At 38.4% G+C, this 22,980-nt stretch overlaps 2 protein-coding genes across 4 annotated transcripts; both read right to left on the reverse strand.

Moving 5' to 3' along the window:
- Nucleotides 1–1,738: 1,738 nt before the first annotated feature.
- Nucleotides 1,739–10,455, reverse strand: oct2 (organic cation transporter 2). Its single transcript, XM_041813385.1, has 11 exons — nucleotides 10,057–10,455; nucleotides 8,067–8,170; nucleotides 7,797–7,951; nucleotides 6,294–6,462; nucleotides 6,087–6,204; nucleotides 5,874–5,977; nucleotides 5,547–5,761; nucleotides 5,305–5,413; nucleotides 4,239–4,351; nucleotides 3,152–3,251; nucleotides 1,739–2,096 (listed from the first exon to the last, which is right to left on the reverse strand). Exons 1-11 carry the CDS (start codon nucleotides 10,453–10,455, stop codon nucleotides 2,048–2,050), a joined length of 1,635 nt encoding a protein of 544 aa, XP_041669319.1. The 3' UTR covers nucleotides 1,739–2,047.
- A 5,302-nt stretch (nucleotides 10,456–15,757) lies between these two features.
- LOC121525954 lies at nucleotides 15,758–22,670 on the reverse strand. 3 transcript variants are annotated; one of them, XM_041812183.1, is made up of 9 exons: nucleotides 22,544–22,670; nucleotides 22,265–22,358; nucleotides 22,061–22,114; nucleotides 19,192–19,237; nucleotides 18,961–19,088; nucleotides 18,504–18,618; nucleotides 17,472–17,594; nucleotides 16,873–17,010; nucleotides 15,758–16,427 (listed from the first exon to the last, which is right to left on the reverse strand). In XM_041812183.1, the coding sequence occupies exons 1-9, from the start codon at nucleotides 22,650–22,652 to the stop codon at nucleotides 16,320–16,322; spliced, it is 915 nt and encodes a 304-aa protein (XP_041668117.1). In that variant the 5' UTR covers nucleotides 22,653–22,670; the 3' UTR covers nucleotides 15,758–16,319. The 3 variants fall into 3 exon arrangements, with proteins under 3 accessions (XP_041668117.1, XP_041668119.1, XP_041668118.1); XM_041812185.1 differs by lacking the exon at nucleotides 16,873–17,010; XM_041812184.1 differs by lacking the exon at nucleotides 16,873–17,010 and having other exon boundaries at nucleotides 17,434–17,594.
- Between the last annotated feature and the right edge of the window lie 310 nt (nucleotides 22,671–22,980).

Raw genomic sequence — 22,980 nt, forward strand, 5'->3', positions numbered from 1 at the left:
AGTTTTAAAATAAATAATGTCAGATTACAATTTTCTTGCTTTGGCTCCCCAAACTAGTTAATATATGTATCATCTGAACAGCCAAAAACAGGAAAAATTCTGTAATAACCAGCGTAAAAGCTCACAGCTCTTTTGCATTTTCATGGAATGGCTGGGAAATGTATTTGATGGCACATTTGTTCATTTTACCAACCACTGGCTGACTGACAAACTAATATTGGAACCTAGTAGTGTTGTAGTACTCGAGAATGGTCTTGGTCTTGAGACCGGTCTCAAGACCCCGTTTTGAATGTCTTGGTCTTGTCTCTGTCTCAGACTGGCCGGACTTGGGATTTTCCATCAAGACCGGTCGAGACCAGCACTGGTCTACTATTTTTCAACCTCATTAATGTGATAATAAGGAGAAGCACTTGCTAAAACAACAAATAGCTACACCTGCAAAAACTTAGACATCAGTCCATCTTATTTGTAGTTAGAAATACCTCTGAACACTTACTTTAGGCCTCACTCACCTGACAAATCTAGATAATCATCTTGTTTTCAGATATTTAAAATAATTACAGACTTGTGGCTTTTGAATACATACAAGGATTTATTTTTTACAAGAAGCTAGTTGAACATATTAGTTAAGATTTGAGATTTTTGCATGTTCTGCTGTGAAAGAGTTTCAGACCCCTTTTTTTTATCTGTCAAATTTATTAAAATGAAAACTAAAGTTAAAGAGAGAGAATGCTCTTGTGCTGTCCAACTTTGTCATGGTTTTTTTAAAATGGATTTGGTCTTGGTCTTGACTTGGTCTCGACCCCCAAAAGTCTTGGTCTTGTCTTAGTCTTGGTGCACTCTGGTCTCGGGCAAGTCTTGGTCTCGGATAGTTCGGTCTTGAGTTCAACACTAGAATCTAGTACCTACTTTTAACCAAACAGGACTACCATCCTCCTGGAAGCAGTGGGGAAGACTGTTGGCTGTAGGGCTTTGCCTTTGGAGTAGGACATATAATTGTGTATCATCTGCAAAACAGTGAAAAGCTTTGCTATGCTGCCTTGTAAAGAATAAAAAATCTTTTAGTCAAATTTGCTGCTGAATTTTAAAAGAGTTGCCTTTTGAATCTCAATAGCTCAAAATTATCTACAAAGTGGCATTATTTAATCTGGATCGGTGAATGTTTGGTAAAGAAATAATGTTTTCTTTTATTTGGTTTAAATTTGTAAATACTAGTTTGAAATGTCTTCCCAAGTTAACAAAATTATCTTAGAACAAATAACTTCATATATTATGTCACATTGCATTACATAGTCCAGCCCTGTGATCAAATTGACATAAGGACCTCAGCATAGACATGAAATTGTGTAATTTCAGTGCTGAAAATGAGCACTTCAGCTGTGCATTATCACATCTTGAGGTGAGAGGTTGCAAAGTCAAGAGTTACTACATTTCTTTACTCTTCATGTGTTTCACTGTGACACAAAACAATTCACTAGTTCAGGAGTTGCTAAACTTTGCTATATCAAGGACCCCTGTAAAGCATCAGCCTTTGGCAGGAAACTCCCTTTTGGAAAAACTGGTAAATTTATGGTACATGACAATCACATTAAAAAATAAACACGCTGACTCATAAACAAATTCCTAAGAAATTTCTTTATTTTATTAATGGTTAATCTTGTTACTCATGCATTACATTCAGTGTAAAAAAAAGTTGAAACAAAAAAGATGTTTTACTCTTTTTAAAATGTTTTCTGTTTGTATTATTCATTACATTCAAGCTGTCTTCTTATAAACTGATAGATTGGCATCTAAAGAACACACTGATTTTGACATTAGGTAATTAATATCACACAAAACCTTATAATGTTATTGTCACAGATCAGGTTATTTGTTAATTTTTATTAGCCTCCCACCTCTGGGAGATCAGAACCCCCACTTTGAAAAACACTGCTCTAGTTTTTAACTTTAAGGCATAAGTACATCATGCAACACATGTGTGTAATAACAAAAACCTTATTGTTAGCACAGCATGTGGAAATAGTCTAACCACTCTGCAAGGCCTCAATCATAGAACCACAGCATCCTTGTCAGCAACCTTTGGCCTCTTATTCCCCCTGTCAGGAAACACAAACACATAACAGACACATTGAAGTACAAGGAGTGAGAAGATGGCAGGAATGGCCTGAGACAAGCTTTCACGAGACCATATAAGAACCTTTAATGAGAACATTCCTGCCAACTTCCCTCTTCCTCTTCCTACTGTCAGAAACACCTTTCTTCCTAGTATTTTCTATTTAAACGTCTTTACTAAATGCAGGATATTGGATTTTTGCCTATATCCAACATGTTGATATTTACAAATTTATTTTAACAATTCTGATATTGCTACAGATATTCATGTTGTTCAGACCTAAAACTCCAGTTACTAGAGCAGGGTTAGGGTTTGGGTTAGGGCACAAGGATGAGCAAAAATAAAGACTTTTGTTGACATAGATCTGTTGGTTAAGCCTAGAACTCCTCTAACATATTCCTATGTATGAGCAGTAGTTACTACTGATACAGGCAAGTAATTAAAGCAATATATTACTTAAATATCAGCAGAAATGTTCATACAGAGTAATAACTCAGTAATATTAAGGAAGAATTAACCTTGTAATTATGTATTAATTATCAAGTAATTCTTTAAATATTTGGGGAAATTCTCTGGTTATTAGGTGGTTGTTTTACCAAGTAATTCTAAGAAATAAGATAATAATTTTTCCATATAAGTTACTTGATAATTCTCAGGTAATTTCTTTATTTTGGCCCAAAAAAATTAAAATTACTTAGTCATTTTTAGGGTTAGAGTTAAGGGTTAGAGTCAGGGTAACATGCGTACCTAATTACCAGAGAGTTGCCACAATACTAACATAAATTACTTGATAATACTTACATGATAATAAATATATCATTACTAGGTAAATACTTCCTTAATATTACCATATTTCTGAGTTATTTCTTGGTAAAATGCCATCTTATTGCTGGGAAATTACCACCTTATTCTTGAGAAATTACTAGATAATTGCAACTTATTACTATAAAATGACTAGGTAATTAGGGCCCACTAAGATAACATGTTATCAGTTTCTGTCACCATCATTGAAATGCAAAGTTAAATTAGTTAATTTACCTCATTACATTTTCTACATCCTCAATGGTTTCTGGCAGGGGGACTCCTCTCATCTCAGGCAACATAGTCACCAACGCACTGTAGAGCACACACATCCCACCTGAAACACACATTATTTCATGTTGGCAAATTAAAATGGATGAATTTTGGCAGTATGTATTTTTATTTGATCTTGTTGTTTCCAACTCAGCTCCTACAGTAAGTCTAAAATACACTGTTTACAAGGAAGAGCTGCTCTCAAGCTGTTAAGTGCAAGAACTGCACCATTGAAACTCACTCAAGCTGCAATTTATGATCTTACTTCCATTAAAGCATAGTACATGCATTTTACTATATCTGGGTGTCAATCTGGGCTTTTGCCTTATCGATCACTTTTACCACCAGCTGGCAACATTTTGACCATATTTGGCATATAGGGAGAAAAACATGCCTAACATGCAAAAAAATAATAATGCATAAAAATCAATGTTGCTGATAACCACTGACATATCCCAGGCTGTAAGAATTCAGTACAAAAAAATACTTAGCATGTAGTGTTTTGGAAATAATTAATTTTCTGTTTTGTTTTTTTGTCTTTTTTTCCACTGAAAACGTGGTGGCATCATGACAAAATATAATTGGCGTTCAAAGGGTTGGAATCTTTAAAAATTAATGAATATTTGATATCAATAGGTCAGTTTTAGATGAAAGAATAAAATGGTAGCTACCATGTGAAAAATGCCTTTTTTTGCAGCTTGAGAGAGATGTAACTTTAAAAACAATTTTTAAGGGTTCAGAAAATAAAAAAATGAGTATTATGAGTATCCCGAAGTGGGCATTTATACTACTTAAGTAAATTATAGGACCGTACGTTAGGTTCCAATTTTAGAGTTTTTTCCACAGTTGAGTCTCAAAATGCTCCAAGAAAATCTAATTTGCATACTACAATAAGAAATACTCCCAGCTTTCTCTAATTTTTTGTTGTCACATTTGTGTCTTACTTCTGTCATAGAACCAATACATAACTGTTGGTAATGTCACAGGTTATTCACAGAGTGTGAGTTGAAAAAAAAAAAAAAAAAAGAAAAGTTTGAATAAAAATATTTACCATACAGAAAGAGAGGCAGCTCCTGCCAGATACTGGCCAGTCTGTAGAGCAGAAATGGGGCTACAACAGATCCAAAGTCACTTGCTGATGAACACACCGACACACCCAAATTCCTGTTGGAAATTTAAAAAAATAATTATTTCACATTTAAGTGAGACATGAAGAATCTAAATAATGCTCTTCTTTTTAAGCTAGGAAACCTGAAAAAAGAACCCCTGTATTTTTCTCCAAACTTGGAGTCAGGTGGATTTTTTTGCTGCAGACCCATTAATGTGTTTTTGCATCTCTTTTTCGTCTTGCTTTTCATTTATGGTAGAACTTCACACAAGTGTCATCTGTCTTTTCAATGGTATTTGATAAGGATGTGATGGCCTTGTTTGATTGCTGCCAATCGCTTTTATCTCAGAGCAGTAGTTCTCAAACGATGTGGAAAGGCACAATGTGTGCCATAAGAGTTTGTACAACCATTGGTAATTATTACAACTATACAGTAACTTAAGTTCAGTCAGGACCACTTTGTCAAGAAACACATATGATTTGCATTTATGAATACTTTTTCATTTTATTAGCAGATCTACATTTGTAAATGATGTTGTTATTCATATTTGAATGTTCTGGGATCCCCCCGCCCTTTCACAAGCCAACGTGGAAAGCATCAAACAGGAACAGCACACATTCCTGCCCCTGTGCCTACAAGGATGGCCTAAGGCAGGAGAGAAGCAGCAACAACCCCAGAGCAGAGCAGGGCAGGCATCAGTGACTACAGAATAACACTGATAAAGTCAGAGGCAGCGTAAAGGAGGAGCTGGGGTGGAGGAGGATTGTAAAAAGCAGCTTGTTGAGGGAGCTGCAAAGCTTAGCCAGGCTAGAGCAGTTTAAATATGGCAGCATGAGTGTGATGAAAATCAGCTGGCCATGAGATCAGCTGATCTCAGTTATGGAAGTGCTCCACACCATGGCCTGCCTGAACTTACATATATGCTCAGTTTACTGTAAAATGTTTTAAAGAGGCTCTTTTGTATAGCTGTGGATATAGTGTGCCTTGAGATTTTGACATTAAACTCACCTCAGAGCCGTTGGAAACAACTCTGTGTTTGCAAAGTTCACTGTCTCACATCCAATGACAACAGCAAGCCTCCCAATGATTGCAATAAGTTTTTTCAACCAGGAGAAATCTGTTGTGAAGGCAGAAGGAACAAAATCACTGAAAGAAAGCAGATTCAAAGATCAGCAGCACTTGTCCAACCAAGAATTAAACTTTTCCACAAGTATTTTACAATCTCTCACTGTGCAGTCATTTAAAAGTACCTTGGGAGATGAAGGGGACAGCCAGGCAGGCTACCCCTCCTATGAGGTTGGTAACAGCCATGAGGGAGCGTCGACCAACTCTGTCGACCAGCAGGTAGAAGAGGAGGCCAGTGGGAAGCTCAACCACCGCAGAGATGAAGAAATCCAAGAAGAGATTGTCGCCTGTAATTCCTAGCCTCAGAACCAGGCCTTGAAACACAACAGTGCTAGTAAACCTGGATGAGAACAATATCAGATAAAGATTTTGTTCGAAAGAAACCTACTAGCACATGCTGGCTTACAGTCCATGAACAGAGGTTAAGATAAATCTAAACTGAACCAACTCACCAGGCATAAGTTAAAATTAATGTGTTTTTTCGAATACTTGGTGTCCTAAACAAATCCTTTACTAATACAGGATGAGCATCTTTCTTTTCCTCCTGAAGAAGTAGCTGAAAAATAATAAAGGTAACAGATTAGATTTGGTAAGTAACATTTTCAGAGTTATCTTGGAATAATTACAATTTCAAAGATTAAAAATAACACATAATCTAATTTTACCTCAGGAAGATTAGGTGGTAAAGATCTCCCGTTGTATTTTGCTATGTTTGAAGCAATCCTCATTGCCTCTGTTGTTCTTTTTTGTGAAAACAGCCAGCGTGGAGATTCAGGAATAATCCTAGGAAATGGACACTTGTCTGTACAGGATTTATTGTAGCATTCAATTTAAATAAACTGCCATATTTGAAGCAAAAGCCGTATGTATACCAGTGATATGCAACAAACAGAAAGCACGGCAGACTCATGACCAGCTGCAGAGTCTTCCAAGACTGCAGGAAGTATGCCAGAACAGGCATGATGACCATGCCGATGGATTGGAACGTACGATTCATCATGGACACAAATCTCCTGTTGTCTGATCCAAAGAACTCGATGACTATACCAAAAAGATAATTGATTTAGCAGACACATAATTACTAGGAATATTTTTCAAATCATGGCTAGAAAACAGAGGCAGATTGTAAAGTTTTAGACATTTCAGGTAAAGCAACTAATACTTATAAACAGAACAACATACTGCATGCCTTTTTGGATTTTTTTGAGCAACAGTTGTGTAACTCTTTGCTAATATAAGCTTGTTTTTGTCGAGCTTGAATACGTGACATAATACCTCGAAATTAAGGCCCAACACGCCAGAGTGACTCTCACATCACTGAAAATGAGTTTGTGGAAACCTTTGCACAAATCATGCAGCATGACATACTGTAAATGTTGTGTTATCTTATTAAGCTACACTGTATGGACAAGGTATTTGGCCACACCTGGTATTAAATTCAGGAGTTTCAATCAGACCCATTGCTACAGGTGTATAAAATCTAGCACCTAGCCATGCAGTGTCCATTTGTAAAAAATTGTGATACAAAACTGGTCATTCTGGAGAGCTCAGTGACTTCAAGCATGGTACTTTGAAAGGATGCAACCTTTGCAGTAAGATGGTTCATAAAATTTCATCCCTGCTGGATTTTTTACAGCCAACTGTAACTGACATTGTAATAAAGTGGAAGGATTTAGGAACTAGAGCAACTCAGCCACAAAGCGGAAAACCACGTAAAATCACGAGGTGGGGTAAAAGACTGCTAAGGTGCATGAAAATCACCAACCCTCTGCTAATTCCATAGCTGAGGAGGCTGAACTTCCACTGGCATTAATGTAAGCACAAAAGCTGTGCAGCTACCTGGAATGGGTTTCCACGGCTGAGCAGCTGAATGGGTTTGGGCTAGGCCCCTTATCTCCACTAAACAGCGATCTTAATACTTCATCATACCAAGACATTTTGGACAATAATATGCTTCCAACTTGTGGCAACAGGAAGGCTTCTTTCCATTGCAACTCGACTATGCCCCAATACACAAAGCAAGGACTATAAAAGCATGGTCTTAAGAGTTTAGTGTGGAAGAACTTGACTTAAATGGGAAAATATGCCACTTAAACTCTACAAAATCTTGAGGAAAACCTTCAGAGAAAATTGGGGGCTGTTATAGTTGCAAAAATCGGCCAACTCCATATTGAAGTACATGTATTTGAATACAGTAGCAGTACAGTTCCTGTTTAAATGGTCAGGTGGCTGAATACTTTCTTCCACAAAGTGTATGTGTTTATGACTCCTCATTAGAAGATTTGGTGATCTGGTGTTTCCCTTGGTTATGAAAGCATTTTCACATAGCTGCCTATGTAATTTTGTCTCTTAAAAGTCTTGGAACTTGATCATACCAAGCACAAAGACGCCTACCCAGGCTCCCTTTCCAAAAAATCCCTGCAGAAATCGAAAGGCGAGAAGCAGCGGGTACCATGGCGACAGTAATGCCCCAATGCCTGAGATACCAAGGCCGACCATTGATAGAATAAAACATGGCTTTCTGCCAAACCTGTGAAAAGACAAAGTATTGTCATTGTTTTGACTAGTTATAAAACAATGTTGTAATACTTGTGTATTTAAATCAAACAGTGATAGCAACAGAACACAATCGGATCACAGCAGACCTATCAGCCAGGTATCCAGTAACAAAAGCTCCACAAAAGAAGCCAAGTCCCAGGGAAACCTGATTTAGATCAGCGACCCAAGATTTCTCACAGACCAGTGAGAACTAGAAGAAAAAAAACAAGAAAAAACATTGAACTAATCCTATAAACCCAGAAACAAAAAGTTTGGATGTTATGTAAAACGTGGACACAAACAGAATACAGGGATCAACTCATTCATTTGAACCTAAGTTTAATGTAATACTGCACAGAGACAAGATATTCAGTGTTCAAACTGACTGACTTCATTGATTTTGTGGAAATACCCCCCATCCCCATCCACACACACACGCACACACACGCTCCAAAGAAATAAAATTGGGACAGGAGCATCTTTACCACTTAGTTACGTACCTCTGTAAAAGTCTGGAGACAAAAAAGTTCAAGTTGAAAATGGAATTCTTTCCCATTCTTGTTTGATATACAGTGCTTAACAAATTTATTAGACCACCTGTCATATTTGTCTCAAAGACCATCCAGCATCATGAAGTGCTTTAATGCAGAGTCTTTCATTTTCAGTCAGCTCTCCACGTTTTACCATTTTGAACAGGAATGAGGGATTTCAAACTGAATTCACCCAAATTTGAGCCGGCTCACTGGGCTTCTCTGAGAAGTCAGAAATGAATCAAGCATAACATTCAACCACTAAAACTCATTTTTCTGTTCAGGAATGCAAGTAAATAACTATAATTTGACATATTAATCAAGAAATAATAATGTGCTTTACTATTTTTTCAGTTTTTTTGTAAATCAGTAAATTTGAAAATTCATGGATAACAATAATAATGATATTTTAGCATTAAAAATATCATTTGGGTTAAAAAGCTTCTACATATTGGTGTATTAACCATTGCAGAAACATACAAATTATTTTGGTAATTACCAATGCTGTTAATTCAGGGCAGCTGTGGCATAAACCTTACTTTGGGTTGTGGTCTAATAAATTTGTTAAGCACTGTACATCCTAAGTTGCTCAACAGTGTGGGGTTTTCATTGTTCATTTTGTGTTTCGTAGCATTTGGCTTTGGCTTTACCCCTTACAGGGAAAGATTTCTCAAGGTTCTCTGAATCTTTTGATGATATTATGAACTGTAGACGGTGAAATCCCTAAATTCCAGGCAATGGCATTCTGAGGACCATTTTCATAAACCTCTGTTGAGAATGAATAAGCCTTTCAGGAGTGCTTCTTTTATTCCCAATTATGGTACTATCACCTTTTACCGAGTGACCTACTCACCTGTGGAATGTTCCAGGTGTTTTGGGAGCATTCCAGTCTTTTCTGACCCCTGCCTCATTTTGAAAGATGTGCAGGCATCAATACAGAGTCTGTGTAGCCTAAATTTCCAAATGAACCATGAAGTCTATCAGTCTAAATATTAAATGTCTTTGCGCTGTAAAGGTTCAACATGATTTGCAAATCACTGTATTCTGTTCTTGTTCACACTTTACATGTGTCCCAACTTTTTTGGGAGTTTGGGTTTATTGACAGATTATGGGACAATTATTGCTTGAATTAGAAACAGTTTACAAGCAGGGATCCAGTAAACAAAACCCACATTTCAAAAAATAAAAATAATACAAAGCCATGTTTAAAAGTTAAAAATATTATCAGTGGTTGTCCCAATAATACAGTCTTTGTTCAAGATGTTGCAGAATGTTTATTAAGTGCAGGAATAAATACATTCTCAAGATCAGATGTCTTCAGAATATTTCCATGAAACAGCAGCTTACAAAAATCCTAAAACAGCTTATGGGTTTTTCTAGCCACAGGACATCTTGGCTTATGATTGCAGAGTTGCACAACACCACAAATATTGCAAACAAGGAAAGTTCCCTGTGATCAATTTAAGGATAAAAATGGTATTCAAAAAAATATGACAATATACAATTGTAGATGTAGTCTGCAAACTGTAACTCTTGTTTGGAAGGTGCAGAAAGGAATTCAGCTTACCTCAGAAACTATAGTGCTGTAGTTTTTATCAAACTCCCATCCATTGTCACAACCCACCACTTGGGTTTCATTCAAAGTCAGAAGCTCATTCAGATCATTACATTTGCTTTGATTCCTGCTCCAGTCTATGTCAAACCTCTCACACCGGCTAAAGGTCCCTGAGTGCACAGAGCGGGGAAGAGTGACTTCCCGGACCTCGAGGTCTGTCCAGCCACATTCCTCCTGGAGGCGCTCAGATTCAGGAATCCAACACCAGTGATCTGGAGTGTGCCCTACGAAAACTACCCCGACAAGAACAAAAGCAAAGATTATTAACGGAAATGAACCAAACGTAACAATCTTCTTCTGGAAAGGGCCAAAGTCCCCTATATGCTCAATGAGTCTGTCCACATTTGCCATCTCTGTCGATCAAATAATGTGTTGCATGAGAGGCTATTTCTGGCGAAGCAGTTCCACTCTGAGAATATCCAGGAGGAGACGCGTCTTTAAAGAGCCCAGCAGGGCACCAGTGTTGATCAAAGTCCTCCATTCTCTCTCCTTATTGAGTTACTAGTCATCCTTTTGAGTAAATGAAGAGCAGGCTTGTTATTCAAACATGCAATTTACAGGCTCCCTCTACATTGATTACCTCTGTACCATCTTCATGCATATCACAAAAGGAAATTTACCTTGTCTGCTTTTTTAAGCTCCTTTGTAGTTTAGATTTTTCCCCCTCAAGTTTTAAGTCAAGAAGCAGCAATTTAAGTAATAAGTAAGAATCCCATCCAAAACATGAAGGTTTAGGTTTCAATATTCAAAACTTCTCAGTCCCAAAGTATTTCTGTTCTTTTCAAACCATAGGAGGTGCCAAGGAGTTGTGCCACATGTCACTTTTGTAACAAGGTATATGTGGAATATCTTGCAGTGAATTGCTGCAGTTATGGGGTACATCACGTGTTGTGTATATGTCTGTGTATGATTTTATTCTCTTTCTAACAGCAGAACAGAGTCCAAGGCTATATTACTTGCGGGCAAGTAATATAAGTAAAGTATATATTTTCTTATCTTATCAGAGCGCTGGGACAGTTCAAGTGATTGTCCTGACATGTTGTAACCTTGATCAACCTTGATCTAAGATACCTCCTCAATAACTGGAGAGATTTCCATGGAATTTTGATACTCTCAGATATCCATAGCATGGGATTCACACTATATGGACAAAAGTATTAGGCCGCCTGACCTGGCATTGTATTCTGGCTCGTAATATGGGGTCCAGTTCATCCCAAAGGTGCTCAGTGAGGTTGAGGTCAGGGCTCTGTGTGGGCCAGTCAAGTTCTTCCTCACCAAACGCTTTAATTCATGTCTTTACAGTCTTTGCTTTGTCCACTGAGGCTCAGTCATGTTGGAATAGAAAGGGGCCTTCCCCAAACTGCTGCCACAAAGCCAGAAGCATAGCAGTGTCCATAATGTCTTGAAGCACTAAGATTGGCCTTCACTGAAGATGAGGGGCCTAGCCCAAACCCTAAAAAACAGCCCCATACCAATAATCCTTCTCCACCAAACTCCACAGTTGTCACAGTGCAGTCAATAAGGTGTCATTCTACCAGCCAAATCCAGACTCGCACATCTGACTGCAAAACAGAAAAGGGTGATTCACCACTCCACAGAACACATTTCCATCGCTCCAATGTCCAGTGTTTGTGCGTTTCACACCACTCCATCTGATACTTGGCATTGGATTTAGTGATGTGAGGACTGCCTGGAATTTCAGAACTGCAGGTATTCTGCTTTATAGCTGAGTTGCTGCTTTTCCTAAACACTTCTACTTTCTAATAATTTCAAATCAGTGTGGAATATCCAGCAGGGATGGAATTTCATGGACTGTCTTATTGCAAAGGTTGTATTCTTTCAAAATTCCATGCTTGAAGTCACTGAGCTCTCAGAACGATCCATTTTGTATCACAAATGTTTGAAAGTGGAGACTGCAAGGCTAGGTGCTTTATTTTATACACTTGTAGCAAAAGGTCTGATTGAAACACTTTAATTAGAAAATTAACAGGTGTGGCCAAATACTTTCACCCATATGGTGTATTTCATCCCATACACATTATTTGGTAAAGGTTGAACTTTTATTAAAAAAAAAAAAGGCTTCAAGGGTGAGTTGGTGTGCCCCACTCTGGGAAGTAAGCCCAACAGGTGATTGTTATTATTGTCCCCATCAGTGGAGCCAGTAAGTAAATCTTGCCAAAGCTGGTCAGGAGAGGAGCAAAACATGTATGCTTAGCCTTTTATTTTTTCAAAAATATGTTGTATTTGTTCCCTTCCCTGCAGTTACTCCTTTTTTATGACTTTGATCACCAACTTGATAGCTCACAAGCAGCCAGAACAACACACATACTGGACATGATCACCTTTTGTAACTGGAAAACTGAATATGAATACATCTTATTCCAGTTGCAACTGTTGTCCTGCTGTAATAGATTTATGACTGTTAGCATATGGATGTCCCTGAACCCTTTAACCAAAGAGATGATAAAAAGTCAACATATAGCCAGAATACAGCATCCTTAACATTGACTCAAACTGAGAATTTAAGAATAACGGGATGGACTGTAATCAAGGTTAGTGAGCTTCACTTTTACAAAACTGGCTTCCACTATCATGAGTAAGACAGTCTTTTCCCACGGTAGAACTGAGATAACCTTCTGTCATGTGGTTTCTGAGAAATTTGGCTTGTTTATTATCCTTGTTCGACCTCAAACAGTGTGACATATTGTGCACGTGTCAGCCCTTACCCACTGACAGAACTTTCCTTGCTCAAGACCCTAGGAACAAAGATAGTCTTCAGATCTAACATTTGTCCTGTAACATCTGGGTTCAGCTGAAAACACATAAGGAGCTATGGTTGTTACATCAGCGCTTACAAAAGATCATTCAAGCTTCAGATTATGGAAGAGTCTTTGGAAAAACAAACATCTGGGATACTTAACAGATGGCACTTTGGACTTAAGGTTACAGTAGTTCTTTCTTTATTTTATTTCAATGTAGTGACTGAGTTGAGCCCATTTCTGTCCTCTGTTAAAAAATATGACCAGAGAACAGAATTGGCTCCAGACAGTTAAAACAATCAAAAGATGTTCATTTGCTACTGAAAAAGAACAAGTGCACATGAATTGCACAAATTCAATAATTTTTTTTGTGCCTTTCATTTAGAATTACAGGGGGCTGTGTCAGGGTGGCTTGGTACCAATATGGAGATTGAAACCTGAAGTAATTTGGTCTGGTTGGTATCAGATGGGTTGGTACTGGATTTTGATACTCATCTTGCTGATGCTGCACCAATCCACCTACAGTGCAGTGAAAAAGTATTTGCCCCCTTTCTGATTCCTGATTTTGTTGCACATTTATCAAATTTAAATGTTTTGGATTATCAAACCAATTTTAATATCTCATAAAGACAACCAAAGTAAATACAAAATGCAGCTTCTAAATGATGATTTTATTTATTAAGTGGAAAAAATCCAAACCTATCTGGCCCTGTGTGAAAAAGTAATTGCCCCCCTTATTAAATCATGAGTAAACTGTGATTAACCACAGTTTTTGGAAAGCTGAGTTCAGTTTCACTGGCCACACCCAGGCCTCATTACCACCAGATTTGTTGAATCAAGAAATCACTTTAATAGAAGCAGTCAGACAAAGTGAAGTAGGCTACAAGATCTCAAAAAGAAACGCATCATGCCACAATCCAAAGAAATTAAAGAACAAATGAGAAACAAAGTGATTGAAATCTATCAGTCTGGAAAAGGTTACAAACCATTTTCAAAGCTTTGGGACTCCAGCGAACAACGTTCAGAGCCATTATCCACAAATGGAGAAAACTGGGAACAGTGGTGAACCTTCCAGGGGTGGTAAGGCAAACAAAATTACTCCAAGAGTGCAATGACAATTATACAGGAGGTCACAAAAGAACCTAGAACGACACCCAAAGAACTGCAGGCCTCACTGGCCTTAGTTAAGGTCAGAGTTCATAACTCAACCATAAGAAAGACACTGTGCAAAAATGGCATCATGGGAGAGTTCCAAGGCCAGAACCACTGCTGACAAAACGAACACAAAGGCTCGTCTCACATTTGCCAAAAGACATCTTGATGATCCCCAAGACTTTTGGAGAAATATTCTGTGGACTGACGAGACAGAAGTTGAAATTTTTGGAAGGCGTGCGGCCCGTTATATCTGGCGTAAAAATAACACAGCATTTGATAAAAAGATTACCATGCCAACAGTCAAACATGGTGGTGGCAGTGTGATGGTCTGGGGCTGCTTTGCTGCTTCAGGACCTGGACCTCTTGCTGTGATTCATGGAACAATGAATTCTGCTGTCCTGAAGGCGAACATCCGGCTATCAGTTCAAGCCATCAACAAGTCCACCTCTGAACGGCTCAAAAAAAAAAAAAATCAAAATTAAGGTTTTGGAGTGGCCAAGTCGAAGTCCAAACTTAAATCCAACTGAAATGCTGTGGTGTGACCTTAAAAGGGCAGTTCATGCTTGAAACCCCTCCAATATGGTTGAGTTAAAACAATTCTGCAGAGAAGAGTGGGCCAAAATTTCTCCACAGCAATGCGAAATACTCATCACCAGTTATCACAAGAGCTTGATTTCAGTTCTTGCTGCCAAGGGTGGCACAACCAGTTATTAGGTTCAGGGGGGCAATTACTTTTTCACAAAGGGCCTATAGGTTTGATCCCCCCCCCCCCCAATAAATATAATCATCATTTAGAAACTACATTTTGTTTTTACTTGGGTTGTCTTTGTGAGATATTAAAATTGGTTTGATGATCTGAAACATTTAAGTGTGATAAATATGCAATAAAATCATGAATCAGAAAGGGGGCAAATGCTTTTTCATGGCAGTGTATCTATCTCACAGTCCATTCTACCTTCGATCATGAAGAATATACTTGAACTAAAAACATTGCATTAATAAAAATATTGTTCACTTACTGGTCAACTGAAGGGAAATTCTGATTTTCGTGAAAATATTTTGATGAGTTCAGACATTACTAGTTGAGACTAGTTGTGAGGCTGGACTTAGGCAAAGCTGTTAGAGCAGACCACAGATTCTGGAAACAATGAACAGATTCTCATTTTTCCTCAGCTATGGTTTTTCAGTTAATTGCCAAATGTTACCATTGCTGAGATAACCCCCCCTTTTTAATTGGACATTTGACATTGAACTGTTAGCTGTGGGACTCTGGCTGTGTTATTTGCCCTTGGAAACCACATGCCATCCTCAGGGCTGTTTACATCCCCCCCTCTGCCAACCTGATGACTGTGTGTGACGTCATTGCAGCCAGACTCCAGACTGACCTCCTGAGTTTTTCAGTACATGAGCTGCCAAATCAGAGTTGGGGGGAGAACTCTGGACGCATTTTACGCCAATTTGAAGGAAGCATACAGCTCTTCACCACTCCCCCCTCTGGGAAGGTTGAACCACAACCTGACTCACCTCACCCTGTGCTATGCGCCTCTAGTGAAAAGGCAGTCTGCAGCCACAAAGACTGTAAGATGACGGTAAGAGGAGGCCACGACAAGTTTTTTTTCTGTGGTGAAATCACTGTCAAAATTTTTGATCTGTCAGAGGTTTCTTTTCTCAAAAAAGCAATGCTAAACAGAAATTCAATTATCTTTATTACAAAAACCCAAAATGAAACAATAAAATGAGGCCCTTTTTTACTTTATTGGACAGGACAGCTGAAGTGACAGTAAATATGGGGAAAGAGAGTGGGGAAAGACGTGCACCAAACGTGTGCCAGGATTTGGATTCAGCCTGGGATTATTTATGTTCCTAGGCATATAAATTCCCATTCAATTGAACTCTGAGTATAATTGCATTTAGCCAACTAGTCAAACGATAAATGCATTCTGTAAACCAGCTTCACAGTGCAATGGTAAAGGTTACACCTTAATGGTTCAAAGTTGGTTTGCAAAATGTGGCTAACATTAGCAGTGCTAGCACCATAGGTCTTTGACCCTTTTTACAGGTTTGACCTTTTTGATGATGATGACCTGCTACACTTTAATTTGAAATTTAGTTAGAATAACAATACATTTGGTTAGAGATGTAAAACTTCATTTTTATATTTTCATTTACTGTATTTTGTCATATAGTTGATTTTCAACATCTTAGCAAAGCAAAATAATGTAAGACAGATACGAAAAGCCTCAGCTGATACCACCTGTTTCTGTTCACTTTATTTATCTTTTGCATTAAGAAGCTTCATCTTCATTGGACAGTTAGAATGTCCTCCACTGAAGGTCTGTCCAAGGGACTCTGACAGCAGTGAGAGAACAGCACCCTCCCATGTTCGTCCACAACAAAGTCACCTCCCAGCTTTGAAAAAAAGGAAAGAGGGTCAATAACAAATAACAGAAATGTCAAAAATGCCTGACACATCTTTGAAAACCTAAATTTGAAAGTCAATATGCAATTACAAAAAAGCATTCTAAATAGAGAATTTCAGAGAGAATTTTTTATTTGGAGGGAATATACTGGAGAAAAAGGGACTTTTCTGAGTCTCATAAAAAATATTAAGCTGTGAAAGAGTGTTAGAATTTAGACTTTAAAAAACAGCACATAATTGAATTCAGCTTATCTTCATTAAAAACAGGAAATGTAGCAAACCTAACCGTCTTTATGTTCACAGAGTAAGATATTTACTGGCTTAGCTGACAGTGCTGAACAAACAAATACCTTAGAATGTGAGGTTAACTCAAATAATTTTGCATCTGCTGCCTCAAATGTATCTTTGTACATTAATCTACTGTCATCATTTCACCTGAAACATGTCGTCTTGAATCAAAGGAAGTCCTCTTGGAAACTCCATATTTTTCACCACATATTCAGCATAGAGCAACATGTTACTGAAGTTTAATACTTTCTTCAGTGACACTTCCAGGCTGAATGCTGTGTATATCTACAAAACCCAGCAGAGAGATGATGTCAGACTCGCTCACATCACAGGTGCAGGGCAATTCAAAGAGAGTAGCAGTAATAGAGAGAGATGTCTGCACAGTTAGGCCACCTAGTGCCCCCAAAAAGTTTATTAGACCACGACATATTGACTAGTTCTCTCCATCTTTTTCACTGTCAGAAGACCTCTGGTCGACACATAGTGATTTCCATATTGAGTGGGAATTCAAGACGCACTGCCTAAAGTCTTAAATAATTGACCAGTGTTATTGCAGACCAAATATTTCCTCATTTCATGCACAACACATCATGCACCACAAAAATCATAAACTCATGGCACACAAAAAAGTGAAGATGTTTTCAACCAGTACACATTGCTGTCACAGACAATGTACATGCATATAATTCAAACCAGACTATGAATTACATGTTCTTTATTATTTCCATGCATTGTTTAGCATCAACCTTCCTGTCAGGGTCCAACAGCATATCATATTGGCAGTCAGTCTCCTTCAGCCAGTGTGAAGCTCCCTCCTGGCAGCCAAATGAAACAACCAACACTTGAACAGAGTTTGAATCCAGGGCTGCCTGTAAAATAACACCAAATAGACCATTTAGAAGTGGTAGGTAAGATTTCTTTGAGCATGGTTAGGAATTATAACCAAAATGAATGCATTCTAGATGGTTGTTGTCATGGCCATTCAATAGTTGATTTAAACTCTAATAATAACTTTCTAAGTTTAATTCTTTCACGCTGACATGTTTTTTGCTGAACTCACTGATCTGCATGGGCATGGTAAACCTAAGGGGAATAATTTACCCAGGATTCATTGATCATAAGCCAACAGCACATAACACATCAGTGATACAGCATATAGCCTTATAAGATAAGAAAAGCATGTGAGTTCTTTCAATTACAGTATTAGATTTTTTATTTTGATATTTATTTTGAGGTTTATGCCTTTGTTTAGGTATGACAGTGGGTCATATCTTTATGTATAAAATTGAGGCTGAAGTAAGGCAGAGATTTGGTGAGTAAGTCACCTGAGGGCAACATCAGGGATTGACACAACACCAGTAGTGCTCTGGATCTGGATCTAGTGCTCTGTTAAAAAAATAAAATCCATATCTTTAGCACAGAGTTATTGGTTGCTGTGACAAGTAAACACGGCCTAAAGTACCATCCGAGCAGGTAGTAGGGTTGCAAGGAGCCCCTGGTCATGCTGTAAATGTCCCAAGGCCTGAAAACCACTGGTGGTCTACTAGGGGTGAAGAAAAGGCCCAGACAAAAGAGAAGCTGTTGAAATTGACTTTGCGCCCCCAGCCCCAATCATGGCACGTTGAGCCCTGCAGTGAATCCTTAGCACCCTACATGCCTAAAACTTATGCACACAACTGTATATACATGCATCTAAGTTGGTTTTACTTTTATCTGCATAAAAATGTTGTGAAGATCTAGTTCTATAGTTTTTATATTTTCTAGTCTCTCATAATTACCTGATTTCTCTCCAGCTCTTGAAGATGTAGACGACAGAGTAGACAGGAAAACTGACGGATTAACACCAGCAGGATCTTTTTACCTCTCCCAAAATATTTCTCTAATGTCACTGCTCTGCAAATTGGAGAAGATACAATTTTAAGAGCAGACAGGTGAAGTCAACAAACAACTTTAGGCAGATAATATAACATATACAGAACCAAAGTATGAAATAGTAATTCTCAATTTTGTGCACATTTAAATAATTAAAATAAAAGATTATTGACAGGGATTACAACAAATTTTGATCAAAATTTGGAAAGAAAGACTCCTCTTTGCATAGTTAAGGTCTAAGGTATTTTATCCTGCTCATGAATTGGGTGAAAAGACGAAAGTCCAGTATAATTTTAACTGACAGAATGCTCAGTTTGATTTCATAACAAGAGTGATTGCATGATTAAAACGAATCCAACATACTCTCCTGTTCTGGCGTCGATTAGAGATGTATCAGGTGAAATCTGTTTCATCTGCTGAGTGCGGTCCAGTGTTTTAGCACCGAGCTGTAACTCATCATCTAAATGTTGCAGAAAGGCATCCCACTGCACCTGCATCACGTCGGTCACAGTCAGTAAAAACGAAACACTCAGACAATGACCCTGACAGAAAATGCTATTTTTCTAAATACGTGATAATAATTTAGTGACTCACTTCTAATTCCTGAAAGTCTTTCACAGCACCCTGCAGAGCAGCACAGCTGGAGAAACGATAAAAGAGAATTTTTAATATGGTTTCTGTTTAAAGGGATTGTTAGTTATTTCATGATGGAAACAAATGAATGCATGTGGGAGGTTTTGCTCTGTAATATACGGACTCTCATGGTTGATTTTTATCTCATCAGGATGTCAGTAACTCTATCTCTGTTGCCAGGGCAAGTCCAGATTGTTTATATAATGGTTTTATTTTAATTCAGAATATAAAATATGTTGAAATACATAAGTAAAGCCTCAGTATTAGAACCTTTTGGCAAACATTGTCCATCACTGTCTGAAAGACGATGTATTTACCTCTGAGAACATTCTGACTGTTAATGTCTCCATTATTCAGCTAAAACAGATGATTTGCATTTAAGACTTTTGGAAAAGACTTCTTTTCTCTGCAGCGCTAACATTTGCAATGTAAAATGTGTCTTGTTCCATAACATCCTGGAGACGCACCCATTCATCTGTTAAGTCTTAATCAAGTTCAGAGTATGCTGTAAGTTACACAGCAGCTTCTATTGCAGCAGCTTGGTTTCAACCTGAAGTTGTTCTGCAAAACGGAGGTCAAATAAAGGCCGGTTGTCCGTTAGCTGAACTTGTTACTGCGGTTCAGTAATACTACCAGAGTTGTGGCTCATATGAACCAGTAAGGGCCGTCCCTCTTCTATATGCCAGGGTATTAATTAGGGCTAACATGCTGATTCCTGTGTGTTTCTAATTTTAACAACATATCCACACTAGTCTATTTGAATTAGCATGACTTTTCCTCTTTAGGATAGTATTGGTCACATATGATACATCTTAGCCAATCAAATCCTTTACACAGGCCAGACTCAAGAGTGAACATGGAAACTCAGAGGACTGTGCAGACAGGAAAGTTCATAGAGGAGTTAACAGAACAAGTCAGTGTTGGTAGAGAGGGTTCATTAACTAAAGGAAGATAGAGACAGCAGTCTGTTACATTCATTCTTCCTATGCTATTAGCAGTTTGAAGCAGTTTGTCTTGTATGTTTCGTTGATTAATGCTGTATGTAAAACATCACTACCAGACAAAGCACATGTGTTTCAGCAGTAATCACAACCTACATCTGATCTGAGGACACAGAAAATAAACTTTAGAGCCTGATGTGATTGATCCATCAGGATCTTCCTCACGCAATCATATAATGACCAACAACGGGCTTAACTTTGGACTGATTTTATTTTGAAATACAAATCTTTTTACTGTCACACTTTCAGTTCAGAATTAAAGTCGAGCCAAAGATAATTTCTGCCACTGAACAAGAATGTCTAAGACTGAGGAAAAGACAGAAAAAGCAACTGTTAGCTGGTTTAATATATTTTCAAATACTGTATTTTGTTTAGACCCTCTTTAGCCTACAAAGGGGAGACAACTGGCTGATCACTGTTAACCCTGCAAAGCTGATGGATTGGCTAGATTCCACATCTGTCACCAGGCTGATCCATCTCACAAAGCTCCAATCTAAGATTGTTCCAGGTCTTAATCAATCTTGACCAATCAGCATCATTTGAGGAGAACAAGGTGTTAGGTATGGGCTGGGCTTAGTTTTACTGGAAGCTGATAGCAATGGTTGCTGCCATTGTGGCGTTTAGCACGGATGAAGTTTGTGTCAGTTTTATCAGAACTGGACCACATTTCTTTATTAAGAGAAGAGCAAAGAGCCACACCAGAAGCTTCTCTTGGTAAAGAAGATGTTTACTGCCCTTCTCCCTACCAGCCTCAGCATGAGTTTTATCCACCAACAAGCTCCACTGTTCATTCACAACCACAGCAACTGCTCGGCCTGTCTAGCTCAGGCTACAACTGGAGCTGCACATGCCTACTTCATATAGTGTTGTTGCTCTGATTGGCCTGTAATGATTTAACCTGACCTAGACTGTTTCATATCTCTATATTTCACATTCATCTAGGAAAGCTCCCATAGAAAGCGTTTGGGAAGGGCAGGATTTTTCCAAAAATTCTTAGAAGGTATCTGTCACATTCATGACAGGCCAATCTGAGCGATAAGACAAAATTACCGACAGCTACTCTTGAGCTGACAGGCTCCCACTGCCATAGATTGTTAATGGCAGAGCCTCTCACTGAATAAGATTGATGCCAAGGCCGGTTGGGTGACCTGCATAAACATCTTCTCTGCCAAGACAAGCTTTCAGTGTGGATCTATGCTCTTGTTTTAATAAGAAATGTGGTCCTGTTCTGATTAAACTGCTGTTTTTCTACAGCTACAGTCAAGCCAATGGCTACCTCGCCGGCAACCACTGGATACAGAGCAGAGCCTACTGGTAACAGTCGCAAACTCATGCTGAAGAGCGAAAACATCTTTTTCCCTGAAGGAAAGCTTTCAGTGTTGCTCTCTGCACTTGTCTCTTGTCTGCTAACAGCCATTGTACACAACCACTCACAGTACAACTAACCCTTTCCCCCCATAACTAACTCATGCTGAAGCAGGCTGGCAGAAGAGTGAAAACATCTTTCCCATCATAAAAAGCTTTTGGTGTTGTTTTTGTACTTTATAACATACAGAAACATGCTGTTTTTTCAGTAAAGACTAACCTCATTTTCAGTACATCTCTTGACTGATAAAATGCCACAGATTAAAAAGGAATGTTGTCTTTAAGTTAATGTGTACATAACCTGTCATCCCCAGTCAGCAGTCCATAACCAAAGCCAAATTAATGATTTATTCCTACATGATGAAGAAAAACAGCATTTTAGCCCAATTATGCCAAGAGTATCTTGTGTCCTAGATGATTTCAGGAACTGGACAGGCTGAATTGTTTTTAGCTGAAGGTCTTACTGAGCTTGTTTTCTCCATAATTCCTCTGCTTCATTTTTCCTTTGAACGGACAGACTGTAACAACAGAGAGAAAAAGACGTTAAGAGTTTATCCTTGGACATTGTGGAGTGGAAAGCTGGATCTGTGTTGTTACTTTTTAAGATATATTTTAACAGTAGCAGTAAAATAAGCTTGCAAAGTATTATTATGGGTAGGGCTCATAACCTTCTGTACAAAACTGCACCAGCGTCAATCAGACCCAGCAGTGACTGGTCCTGTTCGATGCGGATTTTCTGCCTGATGAATTCCTGGAGTGAGCCTGTGTTAGAAAAGTCAACGAAGTTAGCGTTTAACAGCATGTTGCACATGTTCTTTATGACTCACAGGCCTCCAGCAGCCCCCAACTCAGGGTCTGACCTATAAAACCACCTGCCAACTGTCGAACACGGTATCTGCATGTCTATTTTTACCTTCGCTTGTCTGGCCTCACAAAAAGCTTCCTACCTTCACTGCTCTCCTGTTTGGCGAGGTCCAACAGAGCTTTTCCATTTTCAACAAAAACTGTGAGAGCTTTTAAACAAGATGCTGCAGTGATGTCTGCTCTGTGAGCCATTTTCAGCTCCAATGTGCTTCTATATTTGTTTCATAAGATTATGCAACATGTTATCAGTTCTCCAGAGTTAGACAAGCTGTGCTTTCAAAGTCCACTCTGGGTTGATGGGCATATTGGCTGGAGCTCAATTTAAAGGATCTAGCTGATTTTAGACTGAAGAATCAGTTAATAAGTAAGGAATTGGCTTGTAATTATGTAATTTAATTGTTTGGCTCTTGGAGGAATATGCAGGCTTGAGTCTTTTTGAAGAATAACCCATCTTTTACAGCTTCAACTCTACAGTCATTTGTTTTGAATTGCAGGAAAAAACAGCAACAGTGCAATAAAA

The sequence above is a fragment of the Cheilinus undulatus genome, linkage group 18 (genome assembly GCF_018320785.1).
Source record: "Cheilinus undulatus linkage group 18, ASM1832078v1, whole genome shotgun sequence".
NCBI lineage: Eukaryota > Metazoa > Chordata > Actinopteri > Labriformes > Labridae > Cheilinus > Cheilinus undulatus.

Bases quoted from the DNA above. Each gene is read 5' to 3' on its own strand.
- oct2 (XM_041813385.1), bottom strand. From the start codon at position 10,455: ATGGCAAATGTGGACAGACTCATTGAGCATATAGGGGACTTTGGCCCT. The intron at 6,205-6,293 runs GTATACATACGG...TCCATTTCCTAG, and splicing joins CTGTTTGTTGCATATCACTG to GATTATTCCTGAATCTCCAC. The intron at 5,762-5,873 runs GTGAGTTGGTTC...GTTCTCATCCAG, and splicing joins TTAATTTTAACTTATGCCTG to GTTTACTAGCACTGTTGTGT.
- LOC121525954 (XM_041812183.1), bottom strand. From the start codon at position 22,652: ATGGCTCACAGAGCAGACATCACTGCAGCATCTTGTTTAAAAGCTCTC. The intron at 18,619-18,960 runs GTATGTTGGATT...TCCAATTTGCAG, and splicing joins ATCGACGCCAGAACAGGAGA to AGCAGTGACATTAGAGAAAT. The intron at 17,595-18,503 runs GTAATTATGAGA...GTTATTTTACAG, and splicing joins AAGAGCTGGAGAGAAATCAG to GCAGCCCTGGATTCAAACTC.